The 18,804-nt window shown below is 46.6% G+C and overlaps 1 protein-coding gene across 4 annotated transcripts in view; it reads left to right on the forward strand.

The window, feature by feature from the left end:
* Positions 1 to 18,804, forward strand: part of UBE4B (ubiquitination factor E4B) — a 132,569-nt gene that overhangs the window by 43,887 nt on the left and 69,878 nt on the right. For all 4 annotated transcript variants that reach the window (XM_075550778.1, XM_075550766.1, XM_075550768.1 and 1 more), the window contains exon 2: positions 7,344 to 7,530. In XM_075550778.1, coding sequence (XP_075406893.1) covers positions 7,344 to 7,530 — 187 coding nt within the window. The remainder of the gene's footprint in view (positions 1 to 7,343; positions 7,531 to 18,804) is intronic.

An 18,804-nucleotide genomic window follows, 5' to 3' on the forward strand; every position in this document is an offset into this window, starting at 1 on the left:
CTGTGCTACAGTGGTGGTCAGGAAAACCCCAGGAGGAGGGACGGTGAAAATGGAGCAGAGAAGGAAGAGAAAGAACCAGCCATGTGAAGAACTTGGGATCACATTCCTTGGCTAATGAAATCGCCAGTGCCTGAGATTTTAATTGCACTTTGGAGGTTGTGGGGAGTGGAAGGAGTGGGGTGAGCCTGGAGAGAACCCCTGGCTTGTGCATTTTTTCCCGAAGTCCAGTGGGAAGCCAATGAAGGCTCTAAGCGAGGAAGAGTGATTTGTGCTTTGGAAGCAGTACTATGGAATGGTGGAATAGAGAGTGGATTGTAGGGGAAATGCTGCTAAAACACGTTCTTCTCTTCCGGTTGGATTATTCTCCAAGTAGATAAAGGAGTTTTAAAGAAAGTATGTGTTACTGACACATGCATAAATCAAAGGAACATGTCAGCACACTAAATTCACTATTAATATTATAAATTGCCCAATTCATAGTCTGACTAACCTACTTTACTGTCCAGGTTGCCGGTGGCCAGCGAGCCGCACTCAGCAGTGTCCTTTGTGGGTGTCCTCGAGAGACAGCAAGTCATGCAGCACTTTCGTTTTTCCAATTCCACATGGATTGCAGTCTTCGTGTTGTGCAACTGTTATTGATATCCTTTTCTTTTTTTTAATTGTTAAGAATAAAATAACAATAAAATGAAGCTAAAGATACAAGTAATAAGTAAGAAAGAAAAGACTACCATCAATATTTAAAAAGCCAGGGAAGAAATTTTCGTCATGGAACAAGCAAGAACAACGAGCCTTGAATAGATTCAGGTTGGGTCAAGAGGGAGGTCAGCTGACCAAGTATCAAGTTCTATCTAGTATAAACAAGTTTACAGTGATCTCTGTCTGATAGTAATGCTGCCTAGAGGGGATCTGCCAAAGGCTTAATCTGACTAGATACTCTGTAGATGGGTTATGGGCTTCCACTGTCCCCCATAGCATGTACAGATTGAGTGTTCACAGTTTAAGCTCTGATATTTTTGCCTTCGTCATATTTGGATTTTGTTATTGTCATCTTTGGATCAAATAAGTTGGTCTGCTTCTTCCATGTGGACTTATGGACTCCTCACTTTGATGGCTGCTTGTTTGAAGCCCCAGACACTGTTCTAATTGATAGCTGGGCACCATCTGCTCTCTTGATCACCCTTTGCTGTAGCACCCTTATCTTCAGTGATCCTTTCATGTAGTACAGAGCAGGACCATGTTATCAGAACTTATTGTTCTTGGATGGGGATAGAGTTAAATGGGAGCCCAGAATCCATCTGCCGGTCCAACTCTGGTTTACTTCGGGGTCGCATTATTACAAAATCAAAAACCCTTAAGACCAACTAGACCAGCAACAGCAACAAACCAACCAGCAAACAGAGAAGACAAACAGCTAAAGGCAGGAAAACAAAAACCATATAAACAAAAAAGTACAACATTGTCAATCATCCCCCTGGGGTATAAGGCAATAGCACTGATAACATCAACAGTGTTTCCAATGACAGCATTCTGAGCACTGTTGAAGAGAGTCTATGTGAGCACAGCTCTGTCACAGTACTTGGTTCATGACATGGCTCACTGAGGGTTGCTTAGAAACATTGGTAGTATCTACCCAGGAACATCAGATCTGGTCCACTGTCTCCCTAGGTTGCCTACACTCATTGTTTAGCGTCCCTTCCTGATGTGAGGTTCCTCCATTCATGTACCATACTCACCATCAGAACTGTTAGTGTCTCCTCCAAAATGTGGATGCTCCCTTCTCCTTGCATGCCCGTGGAGGGCTTATTGATTTGTCCCAGCCTTGTCTCAGTGGTGTATGGCAACAAGTGCATGGTCTTTCCCCATGTACAGTCATGAGCCCCGCCAACGTGAGCTCTCCTTCACCGTGATGCTGATGAAGTGTGCAAAAGGGAAGTGGTATTCATGGCCAGTAGATAGCCTTCCCCTCAGATTTATTTAATTGGTGTTTCTCCTTATAGTAGTGGATTCCTACAATGTTTGTCCATTTAAAAAATCCTTTTATTGGGGCTCCTGCAATTCTTATCACAATCCATCCATCCATTGTGTCAAGCACATTTGTCCATTTGTTGCCATCATCATTCTCAAAACATTTGCTTTCTACTTGAATCTTTAATATCAGCTCCTCATTTTCCCATTCTCACCACACTCCCCCTCCCTCATGAACCCTTCATAATTCATAAATTATTATTTTGTCATAGTTTACGCTATCCAACATCTCCCTTCACCCACTTTTCTGTTGTCCATCCCACAGGGAGGCGGTCACATGTAGAGCCTTGTAATTGGTTCCCCTCCAGGTATTGCCACTCTTACCACTGGTCCTGAAGGGGTCATCAGTCCTGGATTCCCTTTGTTTCCAGTTCCTGTCTGTACCAATGTACATCCTCTGGTCTAGCCAGATTTGTATGGTAGAATTGGGATCATGATAGTGGGTGGAAGAAGCATTTAAGAACTAGAGGAAAGTTGTATGTTTCATCTTTACTACCCTGCACCCTGACTGGCTTATCTCCTCCCCTCGACCCTTCAGTAAGGGGGTGTCCAGTTGCCTAAGATGGGCTTTGGGTCTCCACTCTGCACTCCCCCTCATTTACAGTGATAGGATTTTTTTGTTCTTTGATACCTGATACCTGATCCCTTTGACACCTCGTGGTCACACAGGCTGGTGTGTTTCTTCCATGTGGGCTTTGTTGCTTCCAAGCTAGATGGCTGCTTGTTTGTCATCAAGCCTTTAAGACTCCAGATGCTATATCTTTTGATAGCCGGCCACCATCAGCTTTCTTCACCACATTTGCTTATGCACACATTTGTCTTCAGTGATCATATCGGGTGTGCACCCATTGATAAGATTTTTTGTTCTTTGATCTCTTGATACCTGGTCCCTTCTACACCTCGTGGTCACACGGCTAGTGTGCTTCTTCCATGTGGGCATTGATGCTTCTGAGCTAGATGGCTGCTTGTTTACCTGTAAGCCTTTAAGACCCCAGATGCTGTATCTTTTGGTAGCTGGGCACCATCAGCTTTCTTCACCACATTTGCTTATGCACACATTTGTCTTTAGTGATTGTGTCCGGAAGGTGTGCATCATGGAATGCCAATTTAATAGAACAAAGTGTTCTTGCATTGCTTTAGTGGAGGTCCAATGTCCATATGCTGCCTTAATACTAAACCTATAAATATATGCACCTAGATCTATTTCCCCACCATCCTATATAAATATATTTACATATGTACATGCCTCTATTTAAACCTTTATAAATACCCTTTGTCTCCTAGTTTTTTCCTCTATTTCCTTTGACTTTCCTCTTGTCCCACTATCATGCTCAGCCTTCATTTGGGTTTCAGTAATTTTTCTTGATTATATTGCCCTTGCTGAATCCCTACCAGGCCTCTTACACTCTCCTTGGCGACTAATTTTGGATCACTTGTTGCTCCCTTGTCCCTGGGTTGGTCAACACCACCTCCTTACCCCCGCTTCCCCCTCTCCCATTTCCCCAAGGAACCATTGTTTCCCCCCCCCCCATCCAGTCCCCTTGTTTTCTCCTCCAGACTGTTCGTCCAGCCTATCGTATCTACATAGATCTGCAGTACCATAGTTTCTTTGTCCATTCTGCTGCTGTTGGGCAATTGGGCTGCTTCCAGTTCCTTGCTGTTGTGAACATGGGAGAGCATCCATCCACTTGTGTGTGTGTGTGTGTGTGTGTGTGTGTGTGTCTTATTTCTTGAAGGTATCTGCCTAATCGTGGTATTGCGGGATCATACGGGATTTCGGTTCCCAGTAGCTTTAAGTAGCATTATACGGTTTTTCGCTGCAACACTAAGCGATGCCCATAAAATAGTGAGAGCCTTAGTGCTGACCTCATGCCTTGGAAGTTTTAATATTTCCCCCCAACCTAAATGTATGTTTGTTTGTGACATCTGGCAACTCTGCATTCAGAAAAGATAAACATCAAAGATTGGTTTTAAGAAAGGTTCACTCATTCCAGTTTCCCAACTTTAACCCTTGAGAAAACAGATAAGCATCAATGGGCTGTGACTTGCCCGAGGACCTTAGCTAAGGAGGGAAACACTGGCTCCTGTTGATTCTGCCTGAGAGCTGTGAAACAGGCCAAGGGGACAGCCTCCCCGCTCCCCCACAAGGCTCACCCCCCCCCACGGGCCTTTGGTCCCTAAGGAATAGTCTGCTCTTCTGCAGGCTGCAGGGTTTTCTTCTGAGCCACAGACCCTTTCAGAAAGTTTTATCTTGGTCCTTTGGCCAGCCATCGCAAAGCTGACTGACTGTAAGGCAGAGACTGCTTTCAGAAGTCTATGGTCAGAGCGGGAGAGGTAGGAATGGGTGTTAAGCCCCTGCTTAGCAGAGAAAATAGTCCCTTGATGTCTTTTTAATGCTCAGGCCTTCCTTTTTTTTGTGGCAACCGAGTAGGATGTAACTCTTTGAATTTAAAGCTATATTTAACACACAATAACATTACCTCTGTGTATGGACATCTTCATAGTTACTGAAGGCTGAACAGAAGGAGGCACAAGGATAAATTTTTATGTGCTGTTGACATGTGTTAGCATGGATTTAACATGGATGACATCTTTGGGTGTGGGGTGTAGGGGGAGGGGGTTAACGATTGAATCAAGTAAGATTTAGAATTACAGCTTCTAAGGGAATCATTTGTTTTTGCCTGTCTCGGACCTCTGCCCAGATCTGACCTTGATTTCCCAGTGGGCCTTGGGTTTAAGAGCGGGATGTCTGAAGACCTCCTTGTTGATGAGTTTTGTTTAAGGGATGTCCACACAGTACCTGGAGGGCATGAGGTGATTATAGTTACAAACCTTCACGAAAGACTTGGTCTCTGAGCGCTTGGCAGTGTTCTTCTTGCCAATGGCAGCTGCCACTCTGTGGGGAGAGCAGCCGATTCCAGCCTGGAGAGCATGACTCTTGGGCGGCCTGTGGTGCCATCTCAGTGTTCTTCCTGAGGACAGAATAACGTCCAGCTGGGGCCAGCACTGCTGTCCCGGGTTTCATGAACATGCCCATCTCAACAACAAGCTCTCCGGTCGATGTCTTTTAAAGAAAAATAACTCCTCCCCCCAAAAAAGAAAATTTGGTGACAAGAGTGACATTGACATTTTGAGAAAAAAAAATTAAATTTGAACTTGAGGACAAGTAGATCCTCACATTTACTTCTGTAGTGAATCTGGTAGACAGACAGGCCATGGAGCCATTTGTGAGAGAACGAGCGTGACCAGGGCCAAGGTCCGATCATGTCCTTCTCAAAACAAAACCCAGGAAAGGTCTTGGAAACCTCCCAGGGGCCCCCAGACTGTTCGTAGCAAGAGCACAGAGAAACAGTGTCAAATCCCACCTCTGACACTGACTACTTGACCACGCATCTCCCCTCGCTGGGCCTCAGCTCATCCACCTACAAGTACCTTCCGCAATGGGGTTTTATAAAGATTGGTGAAGGGAACATTTGTGAAGTGCCTGGAACAGTGTCAGAACTTAGTAAACACTACACAAGTGTTTATTTTGTCAATAAAGTAAAACCCAGTTCTCTCCCTAAAGGGTTTTAATCTACTTAAGGAGGCAGCTAAATAACCAGACCTGTTCAACGATAGGTGATTTGTAGCAGAGTTACGCACAGGGAGGTGAAGAATCAGGCCCCTCTTGTCTGGGACTGGTCACAGGAGCGGATTTCCTGCAGGGTGAGGTGGGCAGTCTAGTCAGCCGTCTCATCTTTATTACTCTCAGTGGAAGGAGTGGGACTGGATGAGTTGACTTTACTGTTCGGTGTCATCACAGCCTGGGACAGCAGGTGGCCAGTGAGAGTCTATGGACTGGCTGCGTGAACAGGGATGAAGTCGTAGGGCAGCCTCTCTGTGGGCACTGGACTCCGTGGTACATATGCATCACTCCAGGAGACTGTAAAAGAAACCAGTGGCAGAGTGTATTTTTATCGCAATGAATTAAGACAGCTAATCATTTTGCTCCTGCAAGTGCTGGTAAAATTAGTCTTAGTGTTACTTTCTGTTGTGGTAGGCAGAGATTTTTTTCCCCCCTCTCTCTTTCCTCTTTCATTGGCTTAGTCCATTAATTTGATATATAAAATCACACCTATTTAAAAATCACCACGGTAAATACATTGGTGTATTGAAAACACGCGTTCCTGTTTAAAGGTAGAAAGGGGTCTGAACAGGACTAATGACCCAAAGTGGGAGGGCGCTCAAGCCTCCTCCAGGCACCCCCCGTGGTGCAGTTTCACTCTGCACACATGAGGTTGCCATCGCCAAACCAAACTCACCCCCATCAAGTCAATTCTGACCCATGGAGAGTCTTACAGGCTAGAGTAGAGCGCCCCGAGGGCTCTGACGACTCGGTTGTTAGGTGTCCTGGGTGCTAAGCGCTGAGTCAAAGGCTCGCACCCATCAGCAACTTAGCCGTTGACCCGAACCAGTGATGGAGGGAGAACGATCTGTTGATCTGCTTCTATAAAGATTACAGCCTAGAAGACCCGATAAGGCAGCGGTTCTCAACCTGTGGGTCTCAACCCTTTTGGGGGTCGAATCACCCTTTCACAGGAGTCACCTAAGACCATGGAAAAACACATATTTCCAGTGGTCTTAGGAACCGAGACACTGCTCCTCTATCCGTCTCCAGGCGGGTCTGCCACATGCAGATACACCCACATACTAGTACCTGGTGTGAAGACTGTTACCCATGCTATACCATGCTTCAAGACGAAATTTCATTTATTTGTCATTGGAAGTAAATATTTCACAATATATAATCACACATTACTTTGGGATTAATCACTATGCTTTCATTATGTTCAATTTGTAACAATGAATAGACATCCCTTGTATCAGATATTTACATGACGATTCATCACAGTAGCAAAATGACAGTGATGAAGTAGCAACGACAATAATTTATTGGTTGGGGGTGACCACATGAGGAACGGAATGAAAGGGCGGGGGCATGAGGCAGGCTTAGAACCGCTGCTCTCGGGGCGGTTCTGCTCCATTGTGTGGGTTACAGTGAGCCCACGACCCCCGACAGCCCCAAATGCCATCAAGTCCAATTCCAACCCATAGTGACCTCTAGTCGAGGAGCAGCCAGCCTCCCCCTTTGTCCCCTGCAGTGGCTGGTGGGTTGGAACTCGCAGTCCATTAGCTGCAGCCATAACAAAGCTCTTGATTTATCCAGTGCCTTTCCTCGGTCTGTTTGGTTCTTGATAGCTTCAGTGGTGGTGTTCTCTGGCAGAAGTATGTTTCAGTTGTATAGTTCTAAAATGCCTGGTTTTCCTTCTTCATTATAGATTCGACGGAGGCGCCTTGCGCGACTGGCTGGTGGCCAGACTTCTCAGCCGACCACCCCCCTCACCTCTCCCCAGAGGGAGAGCCCTCCAGGACCTCCTATAGCAGCGTCCGCCCCAGGCCCCTCCCAGAGTCTTGGTCTCAACGTCCACAACATGACCCCAGCTACCTCCCCTATAGGTGCATCAGGTAAGCCGCAGCCCCATATTCCAAGCTGACGTTCTCTGTCCTTTCTGTTGAAATTACCGTGCAGGTATTTCCACAGCCCAGTTAAAGGAAGTGGAATCAACTTCGTAAACTACCGCAAGCAATAGTTAAAGCATGAAAAGCATGGCAGTGTGCTTGGTTTATAATTTATTTATTTTGACAGTGATGTGCGAAAATGCTTTTCCTCTCCAAAACCTCTAACCTCCAATCCCCCCAAAAAGCAAAACACACTAAAAGATGGGCAGGTCTTTTCTCTGATAGATGGAACAGTGATTAAGATAAATTAGGTTTCACTGATTTTTTTTTAATGATGGTTGATTGATAACTTAAAAAAAAAACAATAACCCCCAAATGCAAGGTTATAATAATGGTCAAGGTGAGGAGGGCTTTTATGATGGAGTTGGGTCCATTCCAGCTCATAGTGGCTCTGTGACCAGCAGAACCAAACATGCCCGCTCCTGTGCCTCCACAGGGATGGATCTTAGAGTGGCGCCCCCAGCTGCTGTATCACAGACGCCGGTGTTTCCCTTCTGTTGACACAGACTTTCTCTTAAAATTTTCACAGTATAAAATTTCACCTGATGTGATGTTTATAACAATCTTATTAATGACTGTTTAACTATTTGTAGCATTGTAATAAATGAGCTCATGGTTCATATCCATAACTCTGTTGAGAAATTGAGACACCAGTTTATCCTGTATTTTTGGAATAGTTCTCTTCTAAGTGAACTTTTAATTACACATATTAAAGACTTCTGGTTAAATGAAAGCAGGTGTTAAAACACCTGCACTAATTATCATGTCATTTAATAATTTTATATCTGATTATAGGTTCTGCAGTTATTTAATGTACTCTTTTTGTAAATCTTCCCAATAATCTCTCTTGATCTAAGATTATTTGTCAATTTTGAGTATGCAAAATTTCCATTTCTGTAGCCCCTGGATCAAGCAGCAATATAGATTACTGCCCACCAAAATATAAACTCACATAGACAATATTGTTAATTATGAGAGAGTCCTACAAAGCATCACCCGGTAATAACCCCAGGCCCACTGCCTGCAGCGGCTCCTTCCTGTGTTCTCTGGGAGAGCCCGTGGTGGGCTGCACGTGGGGACGAAGGTTCCGAATTCAAATTCCACCATTCCTGCTTCTTCCGTGAAAAGCAGTGATGTCTGTCCCTGGGGCCAGGCCGCACCTGGATATGAAGTCTTACCCAGGCACTGCACTGGCAGAGGTCAAGCAGGAGGTGCTGCAGGCTGTTGGCACCTCTTCTACACTCAGAGCCTGAAGAGTGAGCCGGACCATCTTATCACGCCCATTCTCCCTGTCTCTAGTCTGTCTCCGCCCACCCTGTCAATCTGACCCCTCTTGGCCGCCCACCCACCCGCAAAATCCTTAGCCTCTGCCTTCTCTCCCACCATTCTCCTTGCTCACTCAGCTCTGAGCCACACTGGAACATGACAAGCTGGCCCCGGAACATCCCAGGCATGACTCTGTTTGGAGTGTTTTTGCCTTAGTTCTCTGCAAGGATATTTTGCTGAACTTAAAAACTAGCAACCCTCGTTCGGTGTAGGTCAGTGGTTCTCAACCTGAGGGTCGAGCGACCCTTTGACAGGGGTTGCATGATTCATCACAGTAGCAAAATGACAGTGATGAAGTAGCAAGGAAAATAATTTTGTGGTTGAGGGGGGTCCCCACCACATGAGGAGCTGTGTGAAAGGGTCGCAGCCTGAGGAAGGTTGAGAACCGCTGGTGTAGGCAGCGGTACTCGCGTTTCACTGCTTCTCCTACTAGATTGTAAGCTCCACGGGGCAGGGCCTTCCTCGCGTTTGCCTTGTTCACTGCACCGCCCCTATGCCTGTGTCTGGCACTCTGTAAGAGCTAAATAAATATCCACTAGATTAATAACAAAAAATGATCAAAATAACGCAGAAACCCAAACAACATTTTCTTTAATTTCTTTAATGTAACAACCCAAAGGGGGGTGGGGTGGATTTCCAGAGAGCTGTCTGTTCAGGATAATGTGAGAAGCCACCACAAAGAAGATGGTTTGGCCTTGCCTTCTGGGGGTGGTCTTCTTATTCACTGAGTGAGAACGAGAGCTGTTTGTTTCAGCCCACTGCCATCAAGTTGGTTCCAACTCCTTGTGACCCTGTCGGACAGGGAAAAACTGGCCCTGGAGGAGGGGGTGCTCATGGGAGTAGGAAGCCCCGTCTTTCTCCCATGAAGCAGCTGGTGGCTTCAAACTGCTGAATTTTGGGGCTCTCAGTTTCAGGGTCTAGGATCCAGAAAATGTCCTGGTGTGCTGCCACCCATGGGCTGGAGCGCCACCTGCAGGAGCAACATGGCAGCACTTGGTAGCTTTCCTCCTTGGGCTTCTTCTGGGACAGGTACCATGACGGGGCATGGGCAGGAGTCCCGCCTGTTACTTCCTCCATCTGTTGTCCTGGTTCTTTCTGTCTCTTAGACCAGTTCCTCACCCCCATTGCCAGGGTGGGCAGCATGGCCCTTGCCACCCCTGCATTCCCACGTCCTCCTGCACATGCAGACACCGAGCGAAGCTTTGAGCCAGGGCTGCAGTCTGCAAAGGCAGCCATTCCTCTCCGAACCATTGCAGTGCGGGGTAGAAGAGGAGCTAGGAACAGCAAGAAAACTTGTTCGTGGGCAAGAAGCCGCTAGGTTATTAGGAAGTCTGGAGAGGTGTGCATATTTTAGATCACCTTTAAAGTACCTTCCATACAAATGTGCTTGATAAATGGATGTGTGGAGTGTTGTAAGAGCTGTAAGAACCCCCAGTAAAGTGAGTTAGGGGGAAAAAAAGATACCTTCCTACACAGAGAGTCTGTGATTTGAGGTCAGTGTGAGTTGGAATTGACTCAATGGCAATGGAGATCGATGATAAAATGTATAATAAGTATGTGTTCATATATTGGATTATTTTGTACTTAATTGTTGGGATCTCATTTAAAATAATAGACATTCAATGTTTAAAAAATTCATAGTAGCTAAACTGGCCTGGGCACTTTTGAGGGGCCCTATTGTTCCTTTTTAGCCCCCCTTTTGGCCCTCTTTGATGGCAGGAAGCTAATCATGGGCATAGCGTCATTTCCCTCAGACAAGAGCACTGGCCTAAGCTAGTCCCTTGTGGCTTTGCCCAAGGCTCCCTCTGGCGTGTTTTCCAGCCTGCCCTCTGCCATTGGCAAGGGTCTCCTAAAAGAAAGGCATTGCCTGCCTGTGATCATCCTGCAGGAGAAACAGACGAGAGACAAACTGAGAGAATCCAAAGGGGAAGCAGGTTGCCCGGTGAGACTTCCAACAGGCGTGATGCCCCTGGTACCCTGTGTTCTGTTGTGGGAGGCCGGCTTCTCGTGACCATCTTAGCTACCTTGGTTCCCCATCGTCTCGATGTCGTCCCCTTGGCTCTTGTTCAGAGTCAGGATTAAGTGCGGAGGGCTGTGGTTTCACAGTATGCCTCTCTCCCTCCTTGGCACTTGGCTCTACATTTCCTTCCGTCTCCTAATCTCTCTCCCAGTCTCTGGGACTCTGGGGAGAGCTCTACCGTTCCCCCACCCCTACCCCCCACCCCCTTCCACTGGGACTCTGCTTTTTGTTTGTGTGGCATTTGTCACAATGTGCACTTGCTTGTTTGTTTTCTCCATCCCACCCCCACCTTGTTTGCTCCTCAAACACAACCAGGCAGGGGTGCTCCTCGGTGCCATTCAGCACACCAGGCTGTCAACGCCACGGTTTAGAGACTCAGTGACTGAAAATAATGCTTTTCAGTGTTAGAAGCAAGCAAAGAATGGTGTCCTCTTGGAAGTGGCGTGGGTGTTCATTTGCGGACGTGTCTCCTTTGGCCTCCGCTAGCAGGCCTGCCGCTGTCTCTCCCCCACCCCCCAATCCTTGTGCCTGGGATAGAATTTTTAAAACCCCTAAGACTGTTCATTTTCTTCTGAAGTTTATATATATAATATATATTTATATATATAATATAAATGTCAGACACCACATGAGTACAGACATGAATGATAATGTATGTGATGCCCGTGAGCCTTCCCTGTTGGCAGCCCTGGCTCTGCACACACCTCCGTCATGGCTGCCCTGGACATCCTGCTTACCCTTCTCAGACCGCCCTTGTCAGGTGCACGGTTTGTGCTGGTTTAAACCCTGACTTCATTGGGCAATATTTCCCTTACAGGTTGCTTCTGCACCAAATGAAGTTGCTACAGCGTTTCTTTAGGGCTTAGCGATGGCAATCACAGGGCTAAGGCCTGGGGGGGAGAGACGAGGGAGGCCCCCATCTCCACCCCCACCCCAAGAGCTGACAGACTAGTTGGAAAGAAAGTGGTCTTTGTTTCCTTTGAAAAATCTTATTACTGGGAGGGAGGACAGACTGATTTCCTTCATTCCCTCGCTATTGTTTTGTTTCAGAAATACGTTTATTGAAAGTACTATAACTCTGGGGTGATTTTCTCTTACAGCCTGATCCAGGAGTGGGACTCCTCTTCTTCTGTCCCCTTTGATGTTCACTGTCAAACAGCTTGGGTCTGTCTCAGTCTGTCTTTACCCATCCTGAAAAAGTGTACAAGAAAGTACTGAGGTCACAGCGGAAACCAGGTGCACAGTTTTCAAGAGTGCAGATGATTCTAATACTGTGTTTTAAATAGAATATTTACCACTTAATCAAGTAACTGCTGTAATTTTGATACCCCCCCCCCAAGGTCTCTGTAGACCCCAAGTAAAGATCTTTACCCTGGCTGCTGAAATGATCATCAGGGCCTCTTGGGAAACACATTCTTGGCCAAAGGAACAATATATGCAAAGGTCCTGAGGCAGGAATGATGTGAGGATGGGCCTGTAGCAGTCACCATCAGTTTCCCCTCTATTTCCTTCTGCAGTCTCAAACCTTTAGTGAACATCATTGCTGCTTAATAAAGCACAGCTATGGGAATTCCAACAAAACAAAACCATCCTTTTACAGTAGCTTTATCTTTGGCTAAGACTGCTCTCAGAAAAGACAGTACCATGATAACCTTGAGTCCTGTCATAGGTTGCTAATCCTATATTTAGGTCCTTTATTTCCTTCAAAGAACAGCCTTAGTGTTTCCGCTCAGCCCTCAACTTAGAAGAGGGTGGCTTGGGAGAGGGGAAGGCTTAAGGGTGGTTGGTAAGCTGTCTCCTGGTAGGAAGTAGAGCCCCTGAGAGGAGTCTCAGGGTCAGGGTGTAGTTCCTGGGCTCTGTGGTCGATCAGTCCCTTGAAACTCTGCTTGTCCATTTTCATTCTCGGACTTGTCACAGTGGTGTCCTGTCCCAGGTGATGGCCCTCCCACTGGAGTGGCCTTGTGTGGCTACCCAAGGGAAATGGGTCATTCGTTCTAAGCTCTGTTAAATTCAAAAGCATTCCTAGAGCAGTTCATTGCTTGGTGATTCTGGGAAAAAGTGCTAACATTCATGAGTGGTGTGTGGCAATGGGAATCAGCTTCCTGTTCTGACCCCACCCCACCTGACAGCACACCCTCAGACCCACCTGATGCTCATGGTCAGTTTTTAGCTTTGTCAGTTGCTGTGCCTGACTCCAGACTGTCCACGAACACTTCCCACACGTGAGAATGATTCCTTTGGTCGTACTTGACAGTGTAGTGAGGGAGCTGCTGCTCTTAACTACCCCGATGTCTTTCTGTTCAGAGCCTTACCCTATCCCGGCCATTGTACTTCCCCCTGAACCCCCACCACCCACAGACACGCCGCACCAGCTATTTGGAGCATTGTGTATGTTTGTCTTATTTTCCTACTAGATTGAAATTTCGGAAAAGCAGCCCACTTCTTGAGGGAAAGAGGAGGTGGAGGAAGGGATCAGCGAGCAAACGATGCCATAAACAGAAGAGCAACTAGGGAATTAAAATCAACCACGAGGAGGACGTAGAGATCCTGGAGGTGCTGGAGCAACAGCAGTCTAGCTGAGAGGGAATCACTAAGAGGCAGAAGAAGGTCAAGTGTGATGGTGGGAAAGGAGGAAGGTAAAAGGAAACAGAGGAAAGATTTAGGAAGCAAAGCTATGGATAGAGATATAAACATAGGTGTGTACTTATGCAAATATATTCATAAAAATAGAGGTATGGGCATATGTACATATATATGGCAATACATTCAGGGAGTGGACAGACTTTGGGCCTCTGCTCAAGCTTTCCTTCAACGCAAGAACACTTTGCTCAACCCAGAACAAAAAAATCATATCATTGTGAATGAGGGGGAGTGTGGACTGGAGACCCAAAGCCCATCTGTAGACAACTGGACATAAGGGTCACAGGGAAGAGATGAGCCAGTCAGGGTGCGTGTAGCATCGATGAAACACACAACTTTCCTCTAGTTCCTTAATTCTTCCTCCCTCCGACAATCATGATCCCAATTCTACCTTACAAATCTGGCTAGACCAAAGCATGTGCACTGGTACAGATAAGAGCTGGAAACACAGGGAATCCAGGACAGATGAACCCCTCAGGACCAATAATGAGAGTAGCCATACCAGGAGGGAAAGTAAAAGGAAGTTGTGGGGAGAAAGGGAGGACCAATCACAATGATCTACATATAGCCCCCTCCCAGGGGGACCGACAACAGAAAAGTGGGTGAAGGGTGGCATCAGTCAGTATAAGACATGAAATAATAATAATAATTTATAAATTACCAGGGGTTCATGAGGGAGTGAAAAAAATGAGGAGGTGATACCAAGGGCTCAAGTAGAAAGAAAATATTCTGAAAATGATGATGACAACAAATGTACAAATGTGCTTGATATATGTATTAATTGTGATAAGAGTTGTACGAACCCCAATAAAATGATAAAGTAAAAGAAAGGAACACTTTGTTCTAACAACCTGGCCTTCTGTAGTGCTCACTCTCGGCAAGATCACTGAAGATATAGTGGGTGCACAAACAAATATGGTGAAGAAAGCTGATGGTCCCCGGCTTTCAAAAGAGATAGTGCCTGGGATCTTAAAGGCTTGAAGTTAAATAAGCAGTCATCTAGCAGAGAAACAACAAGCCCACATGGAAGAAGCACACCAGCCTGTGCGATCATGAGGTATCAAAATGCCCCAAACAAACAAAAAACATTTTTTTAGAATGCGGGGGCCTGGAGCAGAGAGCCTCAAACCCATTTCTAGACAATGGGATACCCTTCACAGAAGGGTCACAAGGAAGGGATGAGTCGACCAGGGCTCAATTATAGCACCGATGAAACACACACTATTCCTCTGGTTCCTTGAGGCTTCCTTAGCCCTCACTGCCATGACCTGGCTAGACCGGGTCACGTACACTCATACAGATAAGAGCTCACACCAGATGGAATCCAGGCCAGATAAGCCCCTCAGGAACAGAAGTGGGAGTAGCAATACCAGGAGGGTAGGGGGAAGGTATGGAGAGAAGGGATGGAAAGGGAAATTGGTCATAATGATTGACATATAATCACAGACACACACCCCTAGGGGGAGGAACAATGAAAACCATGGGGGAAGGGAGACATCAGTCAGGGTAGGATATGAAAATAATAATTTATATTTTATCAAGAGGTTATGAGGGTAGGAAAAGGGAGGGAGGGGGTAAAGGATCTGATACAAGCTAAAAAAAAGGCTCAACTGGAAAGTAAATGTTTAGAACACAATGATGGCAATATATGTACAGATGTGCTTGGTACAATTGATGTATGGATTGTTTCAAGGGCTGTAAGAGCCCCCAATAAAGTTATCCTTAAAAATTTTTTTAAGCCCACTTCTTTTTATTTATATTTTCTTTATTGAGCTCATAGCTGGTATTATGCTTTACTTGGTTAGGTTGATGTGAGAATATATACATATGAGGCAGTGAATTATTTAATGTGGTTCATCTAGCCAAGTTTCTTAACTCCTACCAAACAACCTTTCCCTGCATGCGCCTGGCAAGAAGGCGGGGGAATATACTAGCAGGATTCACCTGTGAGTCAAACAGGAGTCTTGCAGTGACATCCTGCTGTGTACAAAAGGAGCCCTCTCAGAAGCAGGAGGAAGAGGAATGGGGCGCCTTCTCCGGTGCTGAGATCCATATCATAGCGAACCTCCTAGATCCCATCAGAGGAGCAACAGCAGAACCAGGAGCTGGAGCCTGGAACAGAGTAGTGGACTTCTCAACCCACCGAGCAAGGAAAGACTAGTGCTTTTGTGCAGGAGGCTGGCTTGTGGAATGGGTGCCTCTAGCCACCTGATAGGGGAAGTGGGACTTGCTGATCCACAGAAGTCTAGCTTGAGTGTCTCTGGGCTGAGGCTGAGTGGAATGGTGTGCCCCTGGGCACTTAGTGCAAAGAGGTGGGTTTGTTGACCCACTGAGCTTACACTTGAATACCTTCAGGTTGAGACTTAGAGTGGAGTGCCATGCCACTTTGGGCCTTCACAAGCAGACCTGAAAGAACTTGGTAACACGTCCTGATAAACAACTCAACCCTGAGCATTTCTCCCTAGCTTTACAACTAGTTAACTTCCTTCATAAGCCCTTCAACCATGACTTTTGCCTGTGAGTTCTACGTAGCCAGTGCAATGGATACCAGAACCCAGAGAATAAGAGAGAGCATGCTAAGACCTTCAGTATGGGGGTTTCTCTCGGCAGCTCTTTCCAGTCTCCCAGTTGGAGGCACGAAGAGCTGAAGGAAAAATGAAGGCTTAGAGATCTGTGGCTACAGAAAGATTTGTTTGGCCTTTATTGTCTGGAGTTAAACGTTCGTACTTTCAGAGCTTTAATATTGATCTCCAACTAGCCTCCAGCAAATGAATGTTCATCAGGTTTGACGAGATGAGTCGCATGGAGTTCACCCTTTTCACCACACCCTTCCCCTCCTACCACCTCTAAAACATCTCAGCGCCCTCCCACAGGCCAGACCTAGGGCGGATCATGAAGATGGTGCAGGACCCAGCAGTGTTTCTGTCTGTTGCACAGAACCAGCTCTGCCTGAGTCGGAACCAACTCAGTGGCACCCAAGTAAAAGGAGGACAGAAAACCTTTGCCCTCAGCTGTACCCGGTCACTCAATGAGCAGTTCCGTTCAGTGAGGTGATTTCGTTTCCAGGCCACGCACACGAAAGATTCCCCCATACCAAGAAAACCTTAGTGAAGTCCCAGCAGGTGTCACCAAGGCAGTATCAGATGGATCTGTTCGTCCTCCCGTTTGTAAAATGTATGCTTAGGAGAGGAATGCATACTGCGCTCTTCTGACCGGTTACCGTAGCCTGTGCAGCAGCATCCCATTTTTCCTGTGATGGAATGGAAAGAAAGCACTAGACCATGCTCTGTTTCAGTTCCAAGTTTTCTGCGGCACCTGGAACATCGTGATAATGGAGAAAAGGTTGACACTGGTAAGGATTTTGTCTTGCTTGGGCCCGCAGTCAGTGCTCATGGAAGCAGCAGTCCGGGATCTAAAGATGAGTTGCAGTAGGCAACCCGGCTGCAGAAGACCTCCTTAGAGGGCTGAAGAGCAAGGATGTGACTCTGAGGGCTAAGCAGCCCAGGCTCCACATCTTCATTTGCATCATCTGCATATGATGTAAGGACTCCCGAAGAGAAGCGACGCATGTGCATGGTGGTGCTGGAGAGGAATATTGACAGTGCCGTGGACTGCTACAAGGACAGACCTATTAATGCCAAAGAAGCAAGGCCAGAGTGCTCCTTTGAGGCAAGAATGGCAGGCTCTGCTTTCCATATTTTGGACATGTTACCAGGTGAGACCAGTCCCTAGAGAAGAACATCATGCATGATAAAGTGGAGGGACAGTGATAAAGGAGAGGAACTGCAACAGTGGGCTCGGACATAGGGGCATTTGTGAGGAGGGCGAGCACCGGGCAGTGAGTGCTTCCTTCTGTCGTCCACAGGTTGCTATGGGCTGGAACTGACTCAATGGCACCCAACAGCAACAAACCCGGAACTTAAATGACTTACAAAGCCACAGGGATCACTGTAGCAGCGTCCTTCCCATTTGATGGTACAGCTGGAAAGCGCCCCCCCCCCCAATTCCTATGATATTCCGCATATTTTGATTAAATTTCCATTGTGAGAGACAATGATAGCTGTTGGGAAAGTGACTAAGGTGTCAGGTATTGTTTTTAGGGAACTTAAAATTCGGTTACATGCGTATGTCCATTTTAGACCTCAAAACTAGATGATTATAATTTACATTTGATTATAGTCAGTGAATGAACAAGAATTATACTTTGTATGGTGATTTGAAGGATGGGCTAAAAGTCATGAAAACTGTTTCCTTCTCTCTTAGCAAGCACTCAAATATGCTCCAAATGAAGTAGAGCAGACCAGGTGTTGAGCTAACAAAGGCTTGTCTGTTTGTTACGCTCAGGGGCTTAATCTCTTTCCTTGCTCAGTTCTTAGCTGATGGGAGGAGCAGTGTCTCATAGGCCCTGAGCGCCTTCACATTTGCAATTTCATTTGATCTCTGTGGCAGCCCTGGGAGCTGGGCTGCCCAGGTGCCAGTATTAGAGTTTATAGGTAAACGCTAAGTAAATTGATTTGCTCAAGGTCCTGTAACTGGCAAACATGGGCTCAGGATTCCAGGTGTTTTATCAAAAGTTAGCTTTCGACCAGGGCCCCCGAATGTGAATTGGTAGTACATTTGTCCAAGCGAAGCAGTTCACCTTATGGTCAAACCCATCAGCCGCTGTTTGGGAGAAAGAGGTGGCAGTCAGTCTGTCTGCGTCCTTACAAAGCCCCTGGGGCAGAGGGACGCTCTCCTCTAGGGCCACTGTCTGTTGGAATTGACTCGATGGCAGTTGGTGTCGTTTCTGCAAATGTGACTGTCAGCTGACTAAAACATTCGTCTCTGTAGTATCTGTTGGTCTGGGAGAATTCTCCGTTTTTTTCCTCCTCTTGCTTTGTTTCCTTTATCATGACCTTGACAATTGGAGTAGCGCGCGCGCGCACGAGTGCCCGTCAGGAATTTCATAGGCTTTCATTGGCTTTGGTGTGACTTGGGGGAAGATTACTACAGGAGTGAAGTGCCCTTGGTCTTCTGTCCCATCACGTGAGGGAGGACACCTGCGTTCCAGTGACACCTGTGGTCAAGGCACGCGGGTCCCTTGCTTGCGACATGCCTGCCACATTCTCCACGTGAGTACTGGTTTTCTCTTTCCATGTACGTCCAGCAGACCCTCCAGAGACATCAATTGGCTTTGCCTTTGTGCGTGTGGAAGGGGCACGAGGTGGAGGTGGGAAAGTATCTGTATATCAGAG

The sequence above is a fragment of the Tenrec ecaudatus genome, chromosome 1, assembly GCF_050624435.1.
Source record: "Tenrec ecaudatus isolate mTenEca1 chromosome 1, mTenEca1.hap1, whole genome shotgun sequence".
Lineage (NCBI taxonomy): Eukaryota > Metazoa > Chordata > Mammalia > Afrosoricida > Tenrecidae > Tenrec > Tenrec ecaudatus.